The sequence below is a fragment of the Parasteatoda tepidariorum genome, chromosome 2, assembly GCF_043381705.1.
Source record: "Parasteatoda tepidariorum isolate YZ-2023 chromosome 2, CAS_Ptep_4.0, whole genome shotgun sequence".
Classification (NCBI taxonomy): Eukaryota; Metazoa; Arthropoda; class Arachnida; order Araneae; family Theridiidae; genus Parasteatoda; species Parasteatoda tepidariorum.
In genome coordinates, this window is record NC_092205.1 from 83,042,724 (window position 1) to 83,061,337 (window position 18,614).

Below are 18,614 nucleotides of genomic sequence, written 5' to 3' on the forward strand. Positions count from 1 at the left end.
TTGCAAAATGGAAGTTCATTAAATAGAAGTATATCTGTATTTATGTACTGTATATACATATCTATGTATTCAAATTGAAAGGGAAGATCAATCATCTATCCTATTTAATAAAAATAATTTTAAAAAATCGTTTTTAACAATAGATTTATTAATAAAAACATTTATGATTTTAAGCCTGTAAACAGGTGTGTTTTTTTCAAACATTATTTATGTTAAATTTTATTAATTTTTATAGTTTATTCTTTTTGCTAAAGTTTGTTTTCCTTTAACTGCTCTTGTCTCTTCAACACTTCTCTAAGTGTGTTCATTAAAACAGCATAAATGTTTAGCTATCCTCAGTAGAGTTACCTATCCTAAGCTCGCAGCAAAGAAAAATAATTTTTTTTTCCTTTTCGAAAAAAGAAAATAGATTTTAATCTAAAAAATATTAAAAAGACTTGAGACTAGAATTTATTAAAAAAATAGAAGTTTCTGGTAAACAGGTACCAGGCAATTGGACTTTGTACTTGTATATTATGTCTGATAAAAAAGAATATGGCAATTAAACAGTGATATAATTGTTGAAGGCAATTTTAAAATTATTACGCCAAAAAAGTAAACATCATTAATATAAGTATTATATATACTGTGGCGTTTTTATTTCTGTTAAGTAAAGAATAAATAGAAGTCTTGCTTTTAAACAAGTAACATTTTATTATTTAAACAATTTAAGAAATAACATAACTATTTTAAGCCAATTTAGCATTACATAACTATTTTAGAATTAAAATATACAATTAATTCAACTTATCATTTTAATATTAATTCTTACGCACTTTTAGAATAGATGGAGAGAGACTTACCAAGTTTAGTCATGGTTTCGGTTTCAGGACAATCTGGCTGATTGCTCTTTTGATTGCTTCCCAAACCCTTACCTTCGGCTGCTTTTATATCTTATTTTTTATGATAAAAAGTGACAAATTTGAGGAAAGGTCAAGTCCAAAAGTTATTGTTTTCGAGTTTGTCTCATGATGGGGATGACATTATAAGATTTAAACCTAATTGTTTATTTGAATTACTTTATCCGTATTTAAGTTACTATTTGCCGATGGAGATTTCCCACGGTAGTTTTATTTAATCAAAGACTGTGAAATGTTATAGAAATCTAATTTTAGCCCTTTCTCTTGATTTTAATTTTGAGTGACGATAAGCATCACAATACAAAGCTCAAATATTTTATAACTGTATGATGAAAATAAACTGAGTTTTATAAATATCAAGTTTTTCGTATTTATTTATTCTTTAATTGCACCAATAGGAAATGTAGCATTACAAGATGGAAGTGATCCTGATTTTGTTTGGGAAGATTATCTTGAAGATACAAATGCAGTCGCTGCTCCACCAACAGCATTTACTCATGTATGTTTTTTGTTTTTTTAAAGTTTTAAAAATATAATATTTGAACTTCATTTTAAGAATTTTTAATATTTCCTATTTCTTTTTACTGAGCAATTCCAACATTTATGAATAAATTAGATGAAAAAAATTAAATAATTTTTATTAAAATACCTTTTAGTGTCATTTGCACTTACTCCAATTTCATTTACTTTTATAAATTTGTAATTTTTTTTAAAAAACTGAAAACTGCCTGTTTTTAATTTTATGTAACTTTTTGAGTTATTTTCCAAAACACTCAGTTTTTAATTTTTGAAAATTGGAGTAAATATAGCAAAACTGCCTGTTTTTAATTTTATGTAACTTATTGAGTTATTTTCCAAAACACTCAGTTTTTAATTTTCGAAAATTGGAGTAAATATAGCAAACACCAAGTGTTATTTTTCAAAAAAATTCCTAGAAATGCTTAAAAAAATGAGTCTTATACTTATAATTTACAAATATGATATTTCGTAAATGTTTTAATTGCCTAATTGTCAAACAAAGAAAGAAGTATTTTTTCTAATGTGTTTTTTAAATAAAATATTATAATCTTAATATTCTTGATTCAATTGTTGCAAAATATCTCTTTTATACTTTTAGGTGGAATACAGTTTAGAAAGTGGATTTAAAGTAGGAATGAAATTGGAAATACCTAGTTCAGATGATGGTTCTTCATATTGGGTGGCTTCTGTAATCATGACCTGTGGTGAATTATTATCACTGCGATTTGCTGGGTATGGGGAAGATCGGTCAGCTGACTTTTGGTTTAATATTAAATCAGGAGAGGTTCATCCTGTTGGTTGGTGCTCTGCCAATAAAAAAAAGTTATGGCCTCCTAAAGGTATTTATTTATTTATTATTATAATATTTTTTCCGCTATACTATTTGGTATGCAATGCATTTTTTCCTCTTACGAGGTGTGATCAAAAAGTATCCGACTTTTGTTCATAAAATAAACGTTTATTATGATATAATTATTTAATACAAATCCCCTTCAAAGTAGTCCCCTTGGGCTGCCACACACTTCTCCCAAAGCTTCTGCCACTGTTGAAAGCATCGCTGGAAGTCCTCCTTCGGTATGGCTCTCAGATGGTCTGTCGCATTCTGCATAATGTCTTCTTTGGTCTGAAATCTGGTCCCTTTTAGTGGCATTTTCAGCTTTGGGAAAAGCCAAAAATCGCAGGGAGCCATGTTAGGAGAGTAGGGAGGTTGACGAACCACTGGTGTGCTGTGTTTTGTCAAGAAGTTCTGAATTAAATGGGAAGAATGTGTGGGAGCGTTATCATGATGGAGCTTCCAACTGCCTGTTGCCCACAGATCCGGGCGCTTGCGCCTCACTGCGCCACGAAGGCGACGCAGAACCTCTTGGTAGTACTCCTTGGTGATTGTAGTACCGTGTGGTGCGTACTCGTGATGTACTAAGCCACTGGAGTAAAAAAAGGCAGTTAGCATGACCTTGACATTGCTGCGAACTTGCCTTGCTTTTTTGGCCCTCGGGGATGAAGGATGCTTCCACTGTGTTGACTGGTGCTTGGTTTCTGGATCATATCCATAAACCCATGACTCGTCACCTGTAATCACTGTGTTCATAAAGTCGGGACCACCGTTCACAGTTTCCAGCATGTCTTGTGCGATCTCCAGACGAAGGTTTTTTTGCTCAAATGTTAGCAGCTTTGGTACAAACTTTGCTGAGACTATCCTGAGGCCCAAGTCGTCAGTCAAAATTGATTGAATGGAACCAAAACTAATACTCACCTCGTCTACAAGCTCTCTGATCGTGATTCGGCGGTTCTGCATCACCAGGTNAAAAAAAAGTTATGGCCTCCTAAAGGTATTTATTTATTTATTATTATAATATTTTTGCCGCTATACTATTTGGTATGCAATGCATTTTTCCCTCTTATAGTCGTTGCATATCAGTACTTAAAATTTAGTATGCCTCTCAGGAGATTTATTTTCTTTAAGGTTAAATTTAAATGTAGATTCATCATCCCTAAGATGTCCCAATGATTGTTTCACTTTTTATTCCTCCCTGTTTTTCATTTTTTTTCTCCATTCTTTCATTTCATAAAACAAAAAAGGTATGTTAAAGGCATTACATCGGCAGAACAAAACAAGCAATTTTCAATCAGCGATTCTATGGGTTGGGAGAGTCCAAATGTATCAATAGTCCATAGTCCAAATGTATCAATGTTAAAACAAAATTTGAAGTATACGAAACTAAATTAGACCTATTACTTTGTTTGGCAGCAAGAGCTGGCCATTAAATAAATCTAAAAAAGATAAGCTGCTGATTTTTAAAAGAAAAGTAATCTGAAAGATTTTGGGTGCAATGTAAGCAGAGTGTCTGTAGAATACAAAATTACAGTAGATTTAAAGAACCACATATTATCAAGGTGATAAAGGCTATCTGCATTAGATGGCTAAGTATAATGACCCAAACCCAATTAAATTAAAAACTTTTTCAAAAATAGAAGGTACATAAAGAGGGGAAAGTCCTCGATCAGGTGGGTTGATTCTGTTGAGAGTCAAGTTCTGGAAGTCAACCAATATTGATCTATTTGTTCAGACAGAGTCAGATAGAGGAGACTCATGGAGAGACCCTTAGCCAATGACAGGCTGTAGTGCTGAAGAAGACATTGAAACAAATATTGCCTATCAGGCCCGTAGCCAGGGGGGGCCGTCGAGACAAATCCNCCCCCCCCCCCACAAAAAAATTCTGGGATTCAAACTTTTAGTCTTTCTTTGATCCTCTCAGTAAAAAGAAAAACAAAAACTGTCGAATCAAACCTTTTATTAACTAGCTTTATTAAGCATATTTCGGGATATTCTGGTTTGTCCTAAAAAAAGTCATCAAAAAATTTTCTTCAAATCTCGTCGCATGTCTTTGTAAACTTTGTTTACAAATTGATTCCTATTACTACTGCTTATTTGATTTTAATTTTCGTATTTAAAAATTAGTTTGTTATATTATCCGTATCCTTTATTTTAGGTGTTATAGAAAAATATCCAGATGTTGCTTGGTTACTCAATAAAGAGCTTAATAATATAGATTCTACTGCACCCTCACTTTCTGAGGATGTAAGTATTTCTGTTCTTGTAACTACTTTTTTTCACGTTGCGTGCATATTTTGCGTATGAATATACTTTCAATATCCTCATTACTATTCGTTATGAGAAATTATTTAGCAGCATTGTGTACTACATTTATTGTAAAATATTGCACTTTTTATATTTTAATTTTTTAGCTGATGATGAATACAAAAAATCATCCCTTTCATCCATCTAATATGTTCCATTCTAATATTATTATGAATTGTATTAAGTATAAAATTAGTTGATGTTTTAAAATTAAATATAATTTAAATATCTAACTAAAGTATTTCTTTTTATTTATTTATTTATTTTTTATTTTATTTTTACAATAGTTACATTTGCTACAAAACAATTTTTAACTGTTTTTGTTTGATTACACAATAATTACGGTTATTTTTGATACTTGATATTCTTCAATTCATGTTGCTGGTCCTAAAATAATATAAATGAACGTAATTAATTGTAAAATTAATAAAAGTGCAAAATTGAATCTTTGTACTTGTTGTAGGTAATGTAACTGTTAAATGTATCTTTTTAAAAAAAAATTGCTAATTCTTAATTTTTTAAAAAAAAAATATCCTCAAATATATATAAAAAATAAATAAAAAGATAAAACTTTTGTAATAAAAATTGAATTCTCAGTATTTTTTCACTATAGAAATTTTACTTGACTGAATATAGAAATTTAATTATCAAATTTTCTATAATTTTTCCACATACAAAGTTATGAAACTTAATTAAATTTGCGAAAGCTCTTTTGAAGCACTTAAAAAAATTTCTGACTTTTAGAAAATTAACATTGTTTAAAAAACATGTTCATGAACTTTTGATGTGTTGTGCACTTTCAAAAATTACAAAGTGCAGCTATTACTTATCAGGACAAATCTAATAACTCCTAGAAATATTTTATGAATTCATATCTATTTCATACGTTTTGATGTTACATTCACAATGTCATTAACCAGTGCTTTGATATAAATTTTTCAGAAATAATTTAATAAAGTCCTCATTCAGAATGCTCTTTAATTCTGTTATTTGTTTTTTTTATACTGGTTTTGACATCTTTTAAACCTTGTTCCTTTAGCACATTTTTTTAGTTGTGAAGGTGAATTATTCACCATTTATTCTGAAAAATCTCTTTTCAAAAATCAAGGTCTAAAGCTGTTAAAAACATTAGGAATGTCAAAATTGAAGAGTATTCTAAAAAAAAAAAAATCTTTCTGAAATTTTTTTAGTTGAGTACAGAATTGCATTATGGCAGGTGGAGGTAACTTGGAAACATAATAAATTGGTATTTAGGCAATTCACATAATATTTTCAGGCATTATTAGATCAGTTCTGGAAATTAATAGCCTCACCTTGTATGTTATAGTTTATTAAATCTGTATCATACTCGTTTTCTTTTAGGTCGCTGCTAGTTTTATGCCTATTGATCAGATAAAGAATGGAATGAAACTAGAAGTTTTAGAAGCTTTCAACCCACAGCATGTTTGGATAGCAACAGTATATAAATAGTTCATTATTTAATTTTTCTTATATAGTTAAATGAAAGATATCATATGAATATTGTTTGATAATTGAAAATCAATATAAGTGTTTTAATATATATTATTATGTCTTTAGGTGCAAGCTATTAATCCTTATCAATTTTTAATGTATTTATAAAGCAATTTAGGATATATATTTTAAAAAATTCCTATTTTTCTGATTTAAGCAATTTTTTAACTAAAGCTTTGAATTATACTTTTTCACTTACTTACCTTTTTCTTCTAAACTTAACTATTTAGATTTTATGTTGTTTTTTAATTTTGAAAGTTGTAATTCATAACTTCATTTACTAATGTTGAGAATTGAAAAAAAAATTAATCTTTAGTTTGATTTTCATAGATTTTTATTGGATTTTTTGTTTACTTTCCAAAAATTTTCTTCTAGATTATACAGAATGTTGGTGGTCGTTTACTGTTGAGATATGATGGAAACGAAGAAACTTTGTTAGAAGATTTTTGGTTATTTTATTTGTCTGATAGACTTCAACCCATAGGATTTGGCAGAGAAAATAATTTGAAGTATATACCCCCAAAAGGTATTTACTTAATGTAATTTTTAAAAAAAACACTATTGAATACTTTAAAATTTTTAAGCATTAAAAAGGTATTTTATCTTCTGCCAATTGCTCCCAAAATGAACAATTCTACAATGAATAGAAAATACTAATCCTTTATAAATTTTGAAATAGATTTCAAATTAAATTAATGATAATGAATACGATATTTGTTTTTTTAATATATTTTCTGTAATTAAGCATACATTTTTTTAATGCATGTTTTATTTTAAACATATTTTTCTCTAAATATTTGTCATTTAAAACGTCAGTTGATTTTCATTTTATTTATTTTCAGATTTTTTATGTATGCAATGTTTTGAAAAAAAATTCTTTTTTGAAACAAATATGGCCTAAATGTCAAAGTTTATCATTTAATAGATCAATGCAATTAAAAATATCCTATGCACAATGGAAATGACATTAGTAATTCATGTATTGCTTCATTTTAAAGAAAATCGAAGCAGAACTTTAAGGAAGTATTTAGTCTTTTAACATGAAAACAGATATTTTTAAGAAACACTTTGTTGAAATTTTCAAATGTGTATTCTGTTCATTACATAACAATTCAAAATGTCATGATACTTATTTTTTATATTTATGTGAGCATAAATTTATATTTAAGCAAAATGTTTTTAAAAGTTACGTAAGAAGAAACAAGTAGATTTTTTTAAAAATATCACGATAGTGTTTGTGTTTTCCATAAATGTTAAAAAAATACTTTCTACAAAAAAGTATAATTTGCTACTTTAATCTGAAAATTCCTAGAAAAATATTTACATGGCTAATATTTTGTATTTTTTACTATTTCAATTAAGATTTTTTAAGTTTTCCGTTAAATAGTCTCTGTGTGAGTTGTTCACAATACCATTTTAAAAATTCGATAGATTCAAAGATTTTTATATTTTATTTTTAATGTTATACTTCTCTTAAGTTATTGTTGCTTTAGTTATTTTCCAGGTTTAAAATTTTATTATAAAATTAGAGCTTTTTTTTAAAAATTTGTAATTTTTTTTTATTTACAATTTTACATTGATGCACCTGTCAATTCAGTATGTCATGCCCTCATCTTTTAATTCCAGAAAATTTTTGCGATGATTGTGAGGCAATACTTAACAAATCTATAGAAGCAGCAAAATACTCTCCATTTCCAGCTCATATATTTGAAGTAAGCTTCCATTTTTTCTTTCACATTAATAAAGAGCATGCATAATTTTTGCCTTAAATATCTAATGAATTTTATTCATTTTGTTTAGCCTAAACTTCCAATTGAACCTCATGAATTTAAAGAAGGCATGAAATTAGAAGCTGTAGATCCTAAAACTTACTCTGATGTATGCCCTGCAACAGTGTCCAAAGTTATTAATGATTTTTACTTTATTGTTACCATCGATGATCATCAAGAGTCTGACAAATGCGAATTCTCTTTGTGCTGTCACAATAATTCCCCTTTTATATTTCCAATTAATTGGGCTGAAGAAAATGGTTTAGAACTAAGAACTCCTAAAGGTAAAGTTCTAAGTCACCTCTTTCATATATACTAATATCATTTAATTTAATTTTAGTAAATTTGAGTAGCAAATCAGTCTAGTAGTATTAGTAGCAGCAAATAGTTATATGAAAAAGTATGGGATCAGTAAATCGCAAGATGAAAATAGAACTAAGACCTCCTAAATGTAAATATCCCCTTTAATCTATGTTATACCGTCATTTATATTTTTTTTTACATTTCCTATCAATTAGGCTGAAGATATCAGTATAAATCTAATAACTTTTTAAGGTAAAGATCTAAGTTACCCTTTTAATTAATAGTGTGCAATATGATTTCATTTAATTTTAGTTGCAAATCTGTAAATGATACTCATAGTTTGTTCAATCTATCTTGATTTAAATTTTTACTTCGCGTGATTCTTTCTTTATATTTAAATATTTAAATTTTTTTAAAGTTGCGCCTCTATCAATCAGACACATCAGTGATTTTTTTATATTTTAATTGTATAAAACTTGTTCTTATCTGATGTGATTAATTTTACTATTTTTGTTAGCATTTTCATAAAAAAAGAATTCAAATTGGATGAATCTATATTCCCGAAGCTTAGTTTCATAATTGGTAGCAGTCAATAGCTTTATTTTAATTGTATAATAACTCTATAAAAAATGGTTTCAGTTATTATTATCTATCATTCCATGCGATTTTTCGCTTTTGAGTTTTATGAAAGATCACATCTTTGTTTTCCTGTACTTAACGATTTGTCTGAGTTGAGATACAGCATTAAAGAAACTATCTTATTGATTACTGTGATTTTGTTAACCAGAGTGTTGGAAGAATTGGTCTTAAGTTAGATGTGTACCATATAATTAACTTTATACATAGTGAATATTTGTAAGAAATATTTGTAAGTGAATATTTGTATTTCACCTTTAATTTGCTGTATAATTTGTCTTAAATAGTTTAAAATAAATAGTTATGATACGGCATTGAATTGGATCACATTTAGCAGTACACATCACATCACACAGTATTTAACTATGAATATCACACCCCAATGTGTATTTAGCAGTACATGTTACATTACAGTATGTATTTAGCAGTATACATTAGTAAATTTACTTACTAAAAATATCGGTAAAATTACTACTATCTTGCTAAAAATTTACTCACTGTTTTTATTTACTTTTTTTCTTTCTAACTTTGACATAATTTAATTTGTTTATTTTAGGTTATGAATTTCAAGGCAAATTTGAGTGGGACAATTATCTTGAGTTTTGTAAAGCAATTCCTGCACCAGCAGAATTTTTTTTAATGGTTTGTTAATTTTTTTGCTTGAAATGTGCTTTCAATGCTACAGAATATATTTTAAAATTATAATTTATTTTCCAGAGTGTAATGAATATGGGTTTTGATGTTGATATGAAGTGTGAAGCCGCTGACCCCTTCGTACCAAGTAATGTATGTGTTTAGTTTAAAAATATAAAAAATTTTGTTTAATGAATTTGAAGTGAATATATTTTGAGATTGAATTTATGTTGCTAATTGTACATTAATGTTTTTATATTTTATGGAAAGAAATTACAGAAATGTTAATATTCAAAGAAAATTTATGAATTTGTTTAAACTATGTTTCTTGTTCATTACACCTTATCAGCTAAAATTTAAATCTAATTACAGTTAATATTTTGTAATATTAAGGGTTTATTAAAATGCATTAAAAGGAATGTTTTTTTTTGTTTTAAAATGAGACAATGCTACTTAATTTATTTTTCAGTTTTATTTTTATTAACCCTGAATTAAACATCTAATTTTAAAAAAAGAAAGAATCTCTTTGAGTAAAACATTTTTAATAAAACATTACTTTTACTTTTGGAGATCCAAACTTAATGTTTTACCTTAAAGTCTTTATATTTTATTATTCAATTTAGTTCTAATTTTGACTTGTTTTAATTTTTAACTAGTTGCCTCAGTTTTAACCAGGTTATTTTGATTTTAACCAAGTTACATAAATTTCAACCTAGTTTTATGCATAGTAAAAAATATCACTCTTGCAGCAAAAAATTTACAAAACGTACTCATAGCTGTTTAATGCAGCAGTTCCCAGAAGATATTCTGTGGAACCGTAGGGTTCATAAAGGTCACAGGAGTTCTGTGTGATAGAACCTTTTATTTTTTTAACCAGTAATGATTTTTGAAATCTATAATAAGTTTGCTTTCAACCAATTATCCATTATTTATTTAATAATTAGGTTATTATTATGAAATTAATTAAAATGCCAATGAAGAAAAGAAATAGCAGTTTTTAAAATATATATTTATATTTTTTACCAACAACAACATTTTGGACAAATTACTAAAAGGATATGTATTTACAAATAATTGTATCAAAATTTAAAATTCTAAATAAAACAACTAAATTCAAGAATTATGAATTATTTTTCTCCAAAAACCATTCTCATATTTTATAAAAGTTCTTCAACAAAAACTATAATTTAGCTTATTTTATTCGATTTATTTTATGTATATGCCTGAAACTAATAGACTGAAATCTGCTAAAGAATTGCAAATTCAACTACCAAGCATAAAACCTAATTTAAGACAGTTATTGATGGAACAATTGAAAAAAATTATTCTTCACATTAAATGTTTTTAAATCAAGTTAGAGGTTTTTTTATTTTTTATCATAGTACAGTAGGGAACCGATTATCCGAAACGATCAGGACCATAGCTATTCCGGATAACTGATTTTTCCGGTTTCCCAAATCGCTACAAAAAGCCTTTTTTTTTATTGTGAAACCCAACTAAAAAATATATATATATATATGTTTGGAAATAATCTTAAAAAGNACTGCTAATTAACTTTTTTTTAATAGTCAGGTTTCTGCCAAAAGAAGTTTAATCATATATATTATTATCCTATATTTTATAAAATGCTGTATAAAAAAAAGTAATATTCATTGCTTTAAAGTATTCATAGCTTATTATTTAAAACAAAAAAATTATGAAATTAAATTGCTAAAGGGGCTTTAAAGCTGTAGCATTCCTTAAATTAAAGATAATTCTGTATTTAATTAAAAACTATCAAAAATAAATTTCTATATCTATTATGTTTAAAAAGTCTTGTAATTATTTTTTATAAAAACTTTGTTTAATTACAATGAAACTTAATAAATTTAAAAGAAATTAATTAAATGTAATTAATGCAATTAATTAAAAATAAACATAATTTATAAGTGATTTTTTAATGCTACTTCTTCCTTATAGATAACAGCAGCTACAGTTATGAAAATAGTAGAACCTTTGATGTGGTTGCATTTTGATAATGAAGCAGATGAGAACAAATTTATAATCATGAGTATGAACTCTTTTGAACTTTACCCAGTTGGTTGGTGTGCCAGTAATTCCTATCCTCTGCAAACACCCATTAACTATAAACCTAAACCTAAACTAAGTATTTCCTCACCTGAAGTCATGGATTCACAAGAAGAAAAGTTAGTAATTTCTGAATCATGAAAATAAATTTTATTTTATTAATTTTCAAATACTTTGATTAAAAAGTTTATACTCTATCAAGTATTTTTCTTCTAATTTTTTATTCATAATATAGAAGATCTTTAGTAAGCAAGCCTTGAAACATGAGGCTTTGCATTATATAGAATTTTATAAATAATTTCAAGTCTCATTAAGCTTGTTTATTTAACATCGCTATATATTAAGCAGATCAATATTTAATTGTTTTTATAAAATTTTTAAATGAAAAATACTTTAAAACAAATAAATATGTAATTAATTTTTATTGTATTTATTAAAACTTATTATTTACAGGGAGAAAATGAAATTATTATGAGCATTAGAAGTAAAATCCGACACACTTATAAATTTTGGTTTGCTTTGGAGAAGTTAATGTGGTTTGTTAAGAATTGCAGTTAATAGACATATGTTATATAGATCTTCGACTATAATATTATTTATGTTACTTACTGTAAACTTCAATTGCATTTTGTTTGCTGAAATGGTTTTTTAAATATTATTTCTTAGTAACTCAACACTTGTAGTTCCACATGCTGTTCACTTTAGTTATACTATTCACATTTCATTTCATTTTTTTTTTTCAAAATATATGCAATTATATGTAAAAAAATCCTTATCCTTGATTTATTCAGCCATAAAATTTTTGGAAAAATGTAATAAATAATTAACTAAAATTTTAATGTAAAAAAAAAGTTTTTACCAATTTTAAATTTTGTGAGATTGGAGTAGGCATAAAAAAATGGAATTTCCTCTGATAGGATGATTAATGCATAAAAAAATGTGTAAATGTGTATATGTGTAATAAATTGGAATTTATTATAAGTTTTTGTTTTGTAATACTTTTAAAGATAGATTATTTGTCTGTAGATGGCACCACTACGGTAAAGTTTAAATTCAATCATAATGATATTTTCTTTAGAAATTTTGAATTAGTCTTTTAAAAAGGGATTTTTTTGGGTAAAATCTATGTAACTAAATTTATTAATATTTATTGAAGATGGTATTATAACTTGTATAGGGTATTAGTGGATTCATGACGGTTTTTCTCAGGGATCTTTTTTTTTTGGTTCTGACGTCCGCCGGATGCGGGATGACTCTGGACGTGGTAAACAGGTCAGTCTAGATTCTTTCGCCTTGTTGACGGGAGGATAAAAGAGAAGCGATGAATGTGGCTAGNCTGCATGGGCGTTAAGCTGTCACCGAGAATCAAATCCCACTTCTTCACAATGTCACTACAGTGCTTTAACCACTAAATCATCACAGTTTTGCAATTTTATTTAAAAATTATAAAATTTAAACTTTTGTAACAATCAAACAAAACATATATATGATTCAGTGTGCAAATTATAATATTATGTTTAACCTTTTACTTGATTTGCTATCTGGGCAAATCTGTGCGAGAAATATCCATGCCAAGCACAGTATCCCTTTTGAAAAAAACTGATGTTTCATGCGATAAAGCATAACGATTGTAACCCGAATTAAGTTTCGGGGTTAACAGAAAAAGAGTTTAAGTGCAACATTATCTTGTTTAGTCTGTTAGGGACATACATGTTATGTAATCTAAGTTTTTTACATTGTCTGAAAAAAATGTGTAATTTCTGACACAATTAAAAATAAATGCTGTGTATCATGTAAAATAATACTATAGTATGTGTATGTAAGTTTTTTACATTATGCAATTTTTTATTTGATCACACAACAGTACAGTTAAAAATGCATACTATGTCTATTATTAATTAATCTATATATCACATTATATTAGTTTTAAAACATGTAGTTAAAGCTGCATTTTTTTGTTTATTTATCAAATGAAGAACTCATATTTTTTCCATAATATCATCTAAATTTATTTTATAATAAGTTTGGTATATATGTAGCTTTCAAAGGTTGTAAGTGACTAGCTTATCAAAACTATAGCTCTATTTCTCTTTCTTTCCACATATATATTATATATGCAATTATATTGTGATTTCCTTAAAAGTATATAACTTTTTTTATGTCTGTACATCTTATTGTAATAGATATTAATAATGCCTTTTTTTAGAACAACAACACGGTAAATCATGGTGCTCAAAAATATATTTTAATCACCGGTGCTTTTCTGGTCCTCTGCTAAGCAAAAGCCGCCTTGCTGAGTTACCACAAGCTATTGGACCTGGACCTGTTCGTTTAGTCTTACATGAAGTCATAACTCGAGTGGTTAATATTGCTTATAAATCTAGTCAAGTCTTGCAACTCTTACAAGCATCTGGAAAATGTAGACCTTATATGCAGCAGCAAATGATAAAAGCTAAGTTAGTAGCAGAAATTTATTTTATATTAATATAATGTTTAATATAGCATCTATGACAGTATGAGTATTCTATTTTATGAATTTACTTTAAAATTATTTTCAAAAGTATAGTTATTGTCTTATTTAGTTTTTTAAGCAAGAAATTGTTCCTCAATTATTTTAATTTTTTCTAGAAAATATGAAGACAGTAACGTATTTGAAAAGTTAACTTGTATTAAATAAAATGAAAAAATAATAAACCTTAATCTGACACAATTTTCTACAAATATATAAAAAAATATGCAATATATGTTGTATATGTATTAATCTGATATAAGGTTGTTTTGAATGTTTCAAATCCAAATCTGATTTTTACCCCTTTTTAATTTAAAAATAAATAAATATTTTATACTACAAAGCATTTAGAATGCTTGGACATCATTAAAAACTGTTGCCTTGCCATTATTAATTTTAAATTACATCTTTGTTTTCCAGCAGGGTTTGTTGATTTAAATCAGCTGGATTTAAATCATGATTTAAATTAACTGATTTTTTTAAAAAAAATATTGATTTAAATCAATTTTTTTAAAGAAATCATTGATATTTCAATCTACATTTACAAAGCACTTTAGTATAAAATTATTTTTGGGTTTTATTCAATGTCATAGTTTTAAAATTTATTGTAAAAGTATTACGGTGTTTATTAATTTTAATTAGAAAATGTACATCAGTACTTGGTGTGTAATAAATTACAGCAATTTTATGATAATATTTTAAAAGTCTTAAAATTCTTTTAAATTTCTTGAAATACCAAAATGCTGTTAATTTTTTTTCATTAATTCCTAATTTTAAGACACAATCTTCAAAAACATATTTTATTTTAATATTATTAATATATTTCAAAACCATAACATATTTACCATGCTAAAAGAAAATTATTATGTGTTATAGAGAATCTGTTAAAAATTTTTAAAAAATTCAAATCGACTTTTTTATAGTATATATTTTTCTTCTTGTGACAAATAATTAATAATTCCATATTGACAGTTTAAGGAACATGTAATTGAGATTAAGTGTAAGGCAAGACAATTTATTTTGTCATTTCAGTAGTTTAAAAAGAAAAGTGAAATTAATTTTGTAGTTCATATATTTTAGCCTTAAAAAAAAAATAAATTGTCATGCATTTGCATGCCTTAGGAATTACTATAAAGTAATTTTTAGTGCTGTAATATAATTTGAAATGCATTGTTATGAATTATTTTTAATAATATTTCAAGCATAATTATATTTATAAAATCATGAAACTATTGACTAAATTATTAAAGTGTTTATTAAAAAAAATAAAAAAAACTGAAGTAAGTAAAAATGTTTTACAGATTATGAAGAAATTTATAATAACCCTGTATATTAAACATTTTTAATAAATTGCCATCAAGATTATAAATTTTATTATAATTCATTCTTATTTTTCTGTTATTATTACCTCATTTAAACACACTCACAAAAACTATATATTTTTCCTCAAAAAATTCTAGGTATAAAGGCAAATCATATCGGGCAGTAATAGAAACAGTACGTAATGCTGAGCAAGTTGAAGATTTTTGTAAGGAGATTTGCGCTAAACTGGAATGCTGTCCTCATTTGTTTGGCCCCCAACATATTGAAGATACCTGTCCCAGTAATTGTCACACACAAACAAAAACAAAATTTGGTAGGTAATTTTGGTTTCAGGTTTAGTTTTACTTTTAAATGCTTTCACTTAAATATAAACTTATTTTCTTTTACCTTGAAGATATTAATTAAATTATTAAAAAAGTTATGTATTTGCTATTAATAAGAATTTTAAAATTTTATTTCATTTATAATATTTTTAACATATTTTCGTTATTAGGAAATTATTATGTCTTCTATGTGTTTATAAATTTCTCTATTGCTTCAAAAAATAAAACTAATATTAAACAAAAAATAATATATCTATTTTCGAAGTGAACATTTAATTATTTTGAATTTAAGTAGCATTTTTTTTTTCAATTTCAGAAGTATTTTTGCGTATTTTGTACCTTTTTATGTAATCCACTTATTTAAAATTTTGCTATTTTGTCTGCTAATTAAGTCTTATTTTAAAAAAAAGAATTATGTCTTTAATCATTAACATAAGTCCATTGTTTTTATTATTGTGCTGTGTTGAAATTTTAGTTTGTACAAAATTTAATATCTTACTTTTATAAAATATGGATAGTTTAATTAAAGAAATGAAATAGTTTTTCATCTTTTTAGCAAAAATTATTGTTTTGTGATTATTGTCCCTACCTGAAATGCACTTATGTGAATAGTAATTACCCAGGGTCTATAATTATTGAAAACCTTTATTGTGTTTGATATCTTATTTATGTTATTACATGTTTAATTTCTTTTTAGTCAAATTTCAAACAATAATAAAAGAACATTATTTGATAATAAGAACATTGTTATTAAACATAAGAATACTAAATTTTGAAACTTAAGAGTAAATTTATGGCTGTTATTAATATTATTTGGATAAAGTAATAATAACCTACTTACAAGTGTTTAGGTAGTTATTCTGTTATAAACATTCTGTTTTGTGTTCAAACCATGGTTTGATTTAGAAATCAAAATATTAACTTTATAAAATAACACTCAATAGTCGAACAAATTTTTTCTTCTTCAAATTTTAACTGTTTTTATACATTTTTTTAAATTTTTATGAGAAGTTTACTTGGCATTTTTGTGTTCCCTTTTCAACCTTATGAATAATTGAATGAATTAGAATATTTGCACAATTGCTTTAAATTAACAGTATAAATATCTGAATTTTGTAATTGAGATTTTTTTTGTTAGTTTTTAAAATTGTAAGTATAGATAAGAATTTAGTTGCTTAAAAAAAAATTCATACTGTAAAAAATTGCAATTTCAGCTTTAATTACTTGTTGACATTCCTTAATAGATAAATTGTATAAATGTAGGTGGTAAAAAGATGAAGAATAAAACTCCTGTCTGAGCAAAAAGTTAACTGTGATTATATTGGCCTGTTTGAATGGAGAATTTTATTGATCGCAGGCACAAGATATGCAGAAAATGAAATTATGTGTCATTTAAAAATTGCAACCGAGACCAATTTCTATCCATTTTTAAACCGTAAACAATTTAGATGAAATATACAAACAAGATCAATTATTAAAGAGCATACAATAATTGTTTTTCTTTCATATAATAATAATAGGTAATATAATAATTATAAATATATACTTGTATAATTACTAATCATTATTAATATAAATTATTATTGAGGAAATGGTGTAGTTAAGAAAAAAATATTTTTTTCTTAATATGGTGAAAAATGGTGTTTTTCCAATTTATTCTCATTGCTATCCCTTTTTGTAATTAATGTCCCCTTACATAAAAAACTCATTTTAAAATAAGAAACAAGAAATTTGATTTATATTATTATGCATTTGCTTACAAAATGTGGTCTTACTTAAGTGATACTAAGATGTTTTTGCAATAAAAAGTAAAAATCCTTAATATATTTCTTCAAAATTAGAGATATAATAGATTGCTTAAAAAATATTAAGTTTTTTACTTCTAAGTGTTATTTAGAATGGCTTCCTATATTTACTTTTTAATTATTGATACATAGAAAGAAAAGAAAATATATTCTTGTGCTTTTAAAATGTTTAAGTGAGTGGTCAGTAATTAAATTTTTCCATGCAATTACAATTTAAAACTGTCACTAAATTTTTTTTTTTGTTTGTTTGTCCATTGCTGGTTATTTATTTATATAGCTAAATGTATGGTAAAGTCTAAATTAATTAAAAGATAATTTTTTCTTAATTGTCTTAGACAAACGTTAATGTTTATAATATCAGCCATATACAGTGAAACCTCCTGTTATGGACACTCCTGCAAAACGGACGCCTCTCAAAACGGACATATTTTTAATTCCCCGGGAATCTTCTATGAATAAAGCATTACGTACATTCTTCGCAAAGCGGACACTCCCATAACCGGACGCGGACAGTCATTTTGATCCTGAAACGTTGTTTTTTATCTCTACAAACCGGACACTACTTTTTCTAAATAAATTGCAAGCTAAAAAAATTCAACTTTTCACCATTTTTAAAGCATGTAAATAAAACTTTTTGCCTTATCCATAACTAAAAATATTGTTAAGCTATTTCACCACCGAAAAATCAATCTTTCTCCTGTCACCTTGCCTTATCTTTGTAAAGAAAGGAGAGAAAATGGTACTGCACTCCTGAAATAATTCTGACATCGGCATCTTTTGATCTTTTCATCTGGACCACACAGGTTATGAGACCCCTCAAGTTGAAATTACTTCTCTCAATGCTTCTACCCCATCTTATCAATTTGAAGACTGTATTTAACACAACTGGGGTAATAAAAAGAGAACAGAAGTATAATCTTTGAGGTGTTTATATAAATGAAACATTTATTCAGACACTTGATAGCTGATCAATTGTGAATGAATAATCATCTCCATAGATTCTCATGAGTTACAGGTATGCATTACTTTTTTTTTCTGTGAATCATGGGAGGTTTATTTTCCAAGGAGGTATTAACCATGTTCCCTATCAAATGATAAGTAGGTGTAAGGGGATGTGAACCTAATAATTGAAACGGACTGAGGACAGTACGCTCCTATTTGGTATCATATGTCTAAC

At 26.4% G+C, this 18,614-nt stretch overlaps 1 protein-coding gene across 1 annotated transcript in view; it reads left to right on the forward strand.

The window, feature by feature from the left end:
• LOC107438761 (scm-like with four MBT domains protein 2) overlaps positions 1-18,614 on the forward strand; it is a 28,502-nt gene that overhangs the window by 4,161 nt on the left and 5,727 nt on the right. The window contains 13 exon segments of the mRNA XM_071177828.1: positions 1,298-1,398; positions 2,017-2,257; positions 4,409-4,497; positions 5,920-6,015; positions 6,445-6,595; positions 7,696-7,781; positions 7,870-8,122; positions 9,334-9,419; positions 9,495-9,563; positions 11,370-11,600; positions 12,760-12,772; positions 13,684-13,933; positions 15,447-15,622. Coding sequence (XP_071033929.1) covers positions 1,298-1,398; positions 2,017-2,257; positions 4,409-4,497; positions 5,920-6,015; positions 6,445-6,595; positions 7,696-7,781; positions 7,870-8,122; positions 9,334-9,419; positions 9,495-9,563; positions 11,370-11,600; positions 12,760-12,772; positions 13,684-13,933; positions 15,447-15,622 — 1,842 coding nt within the window.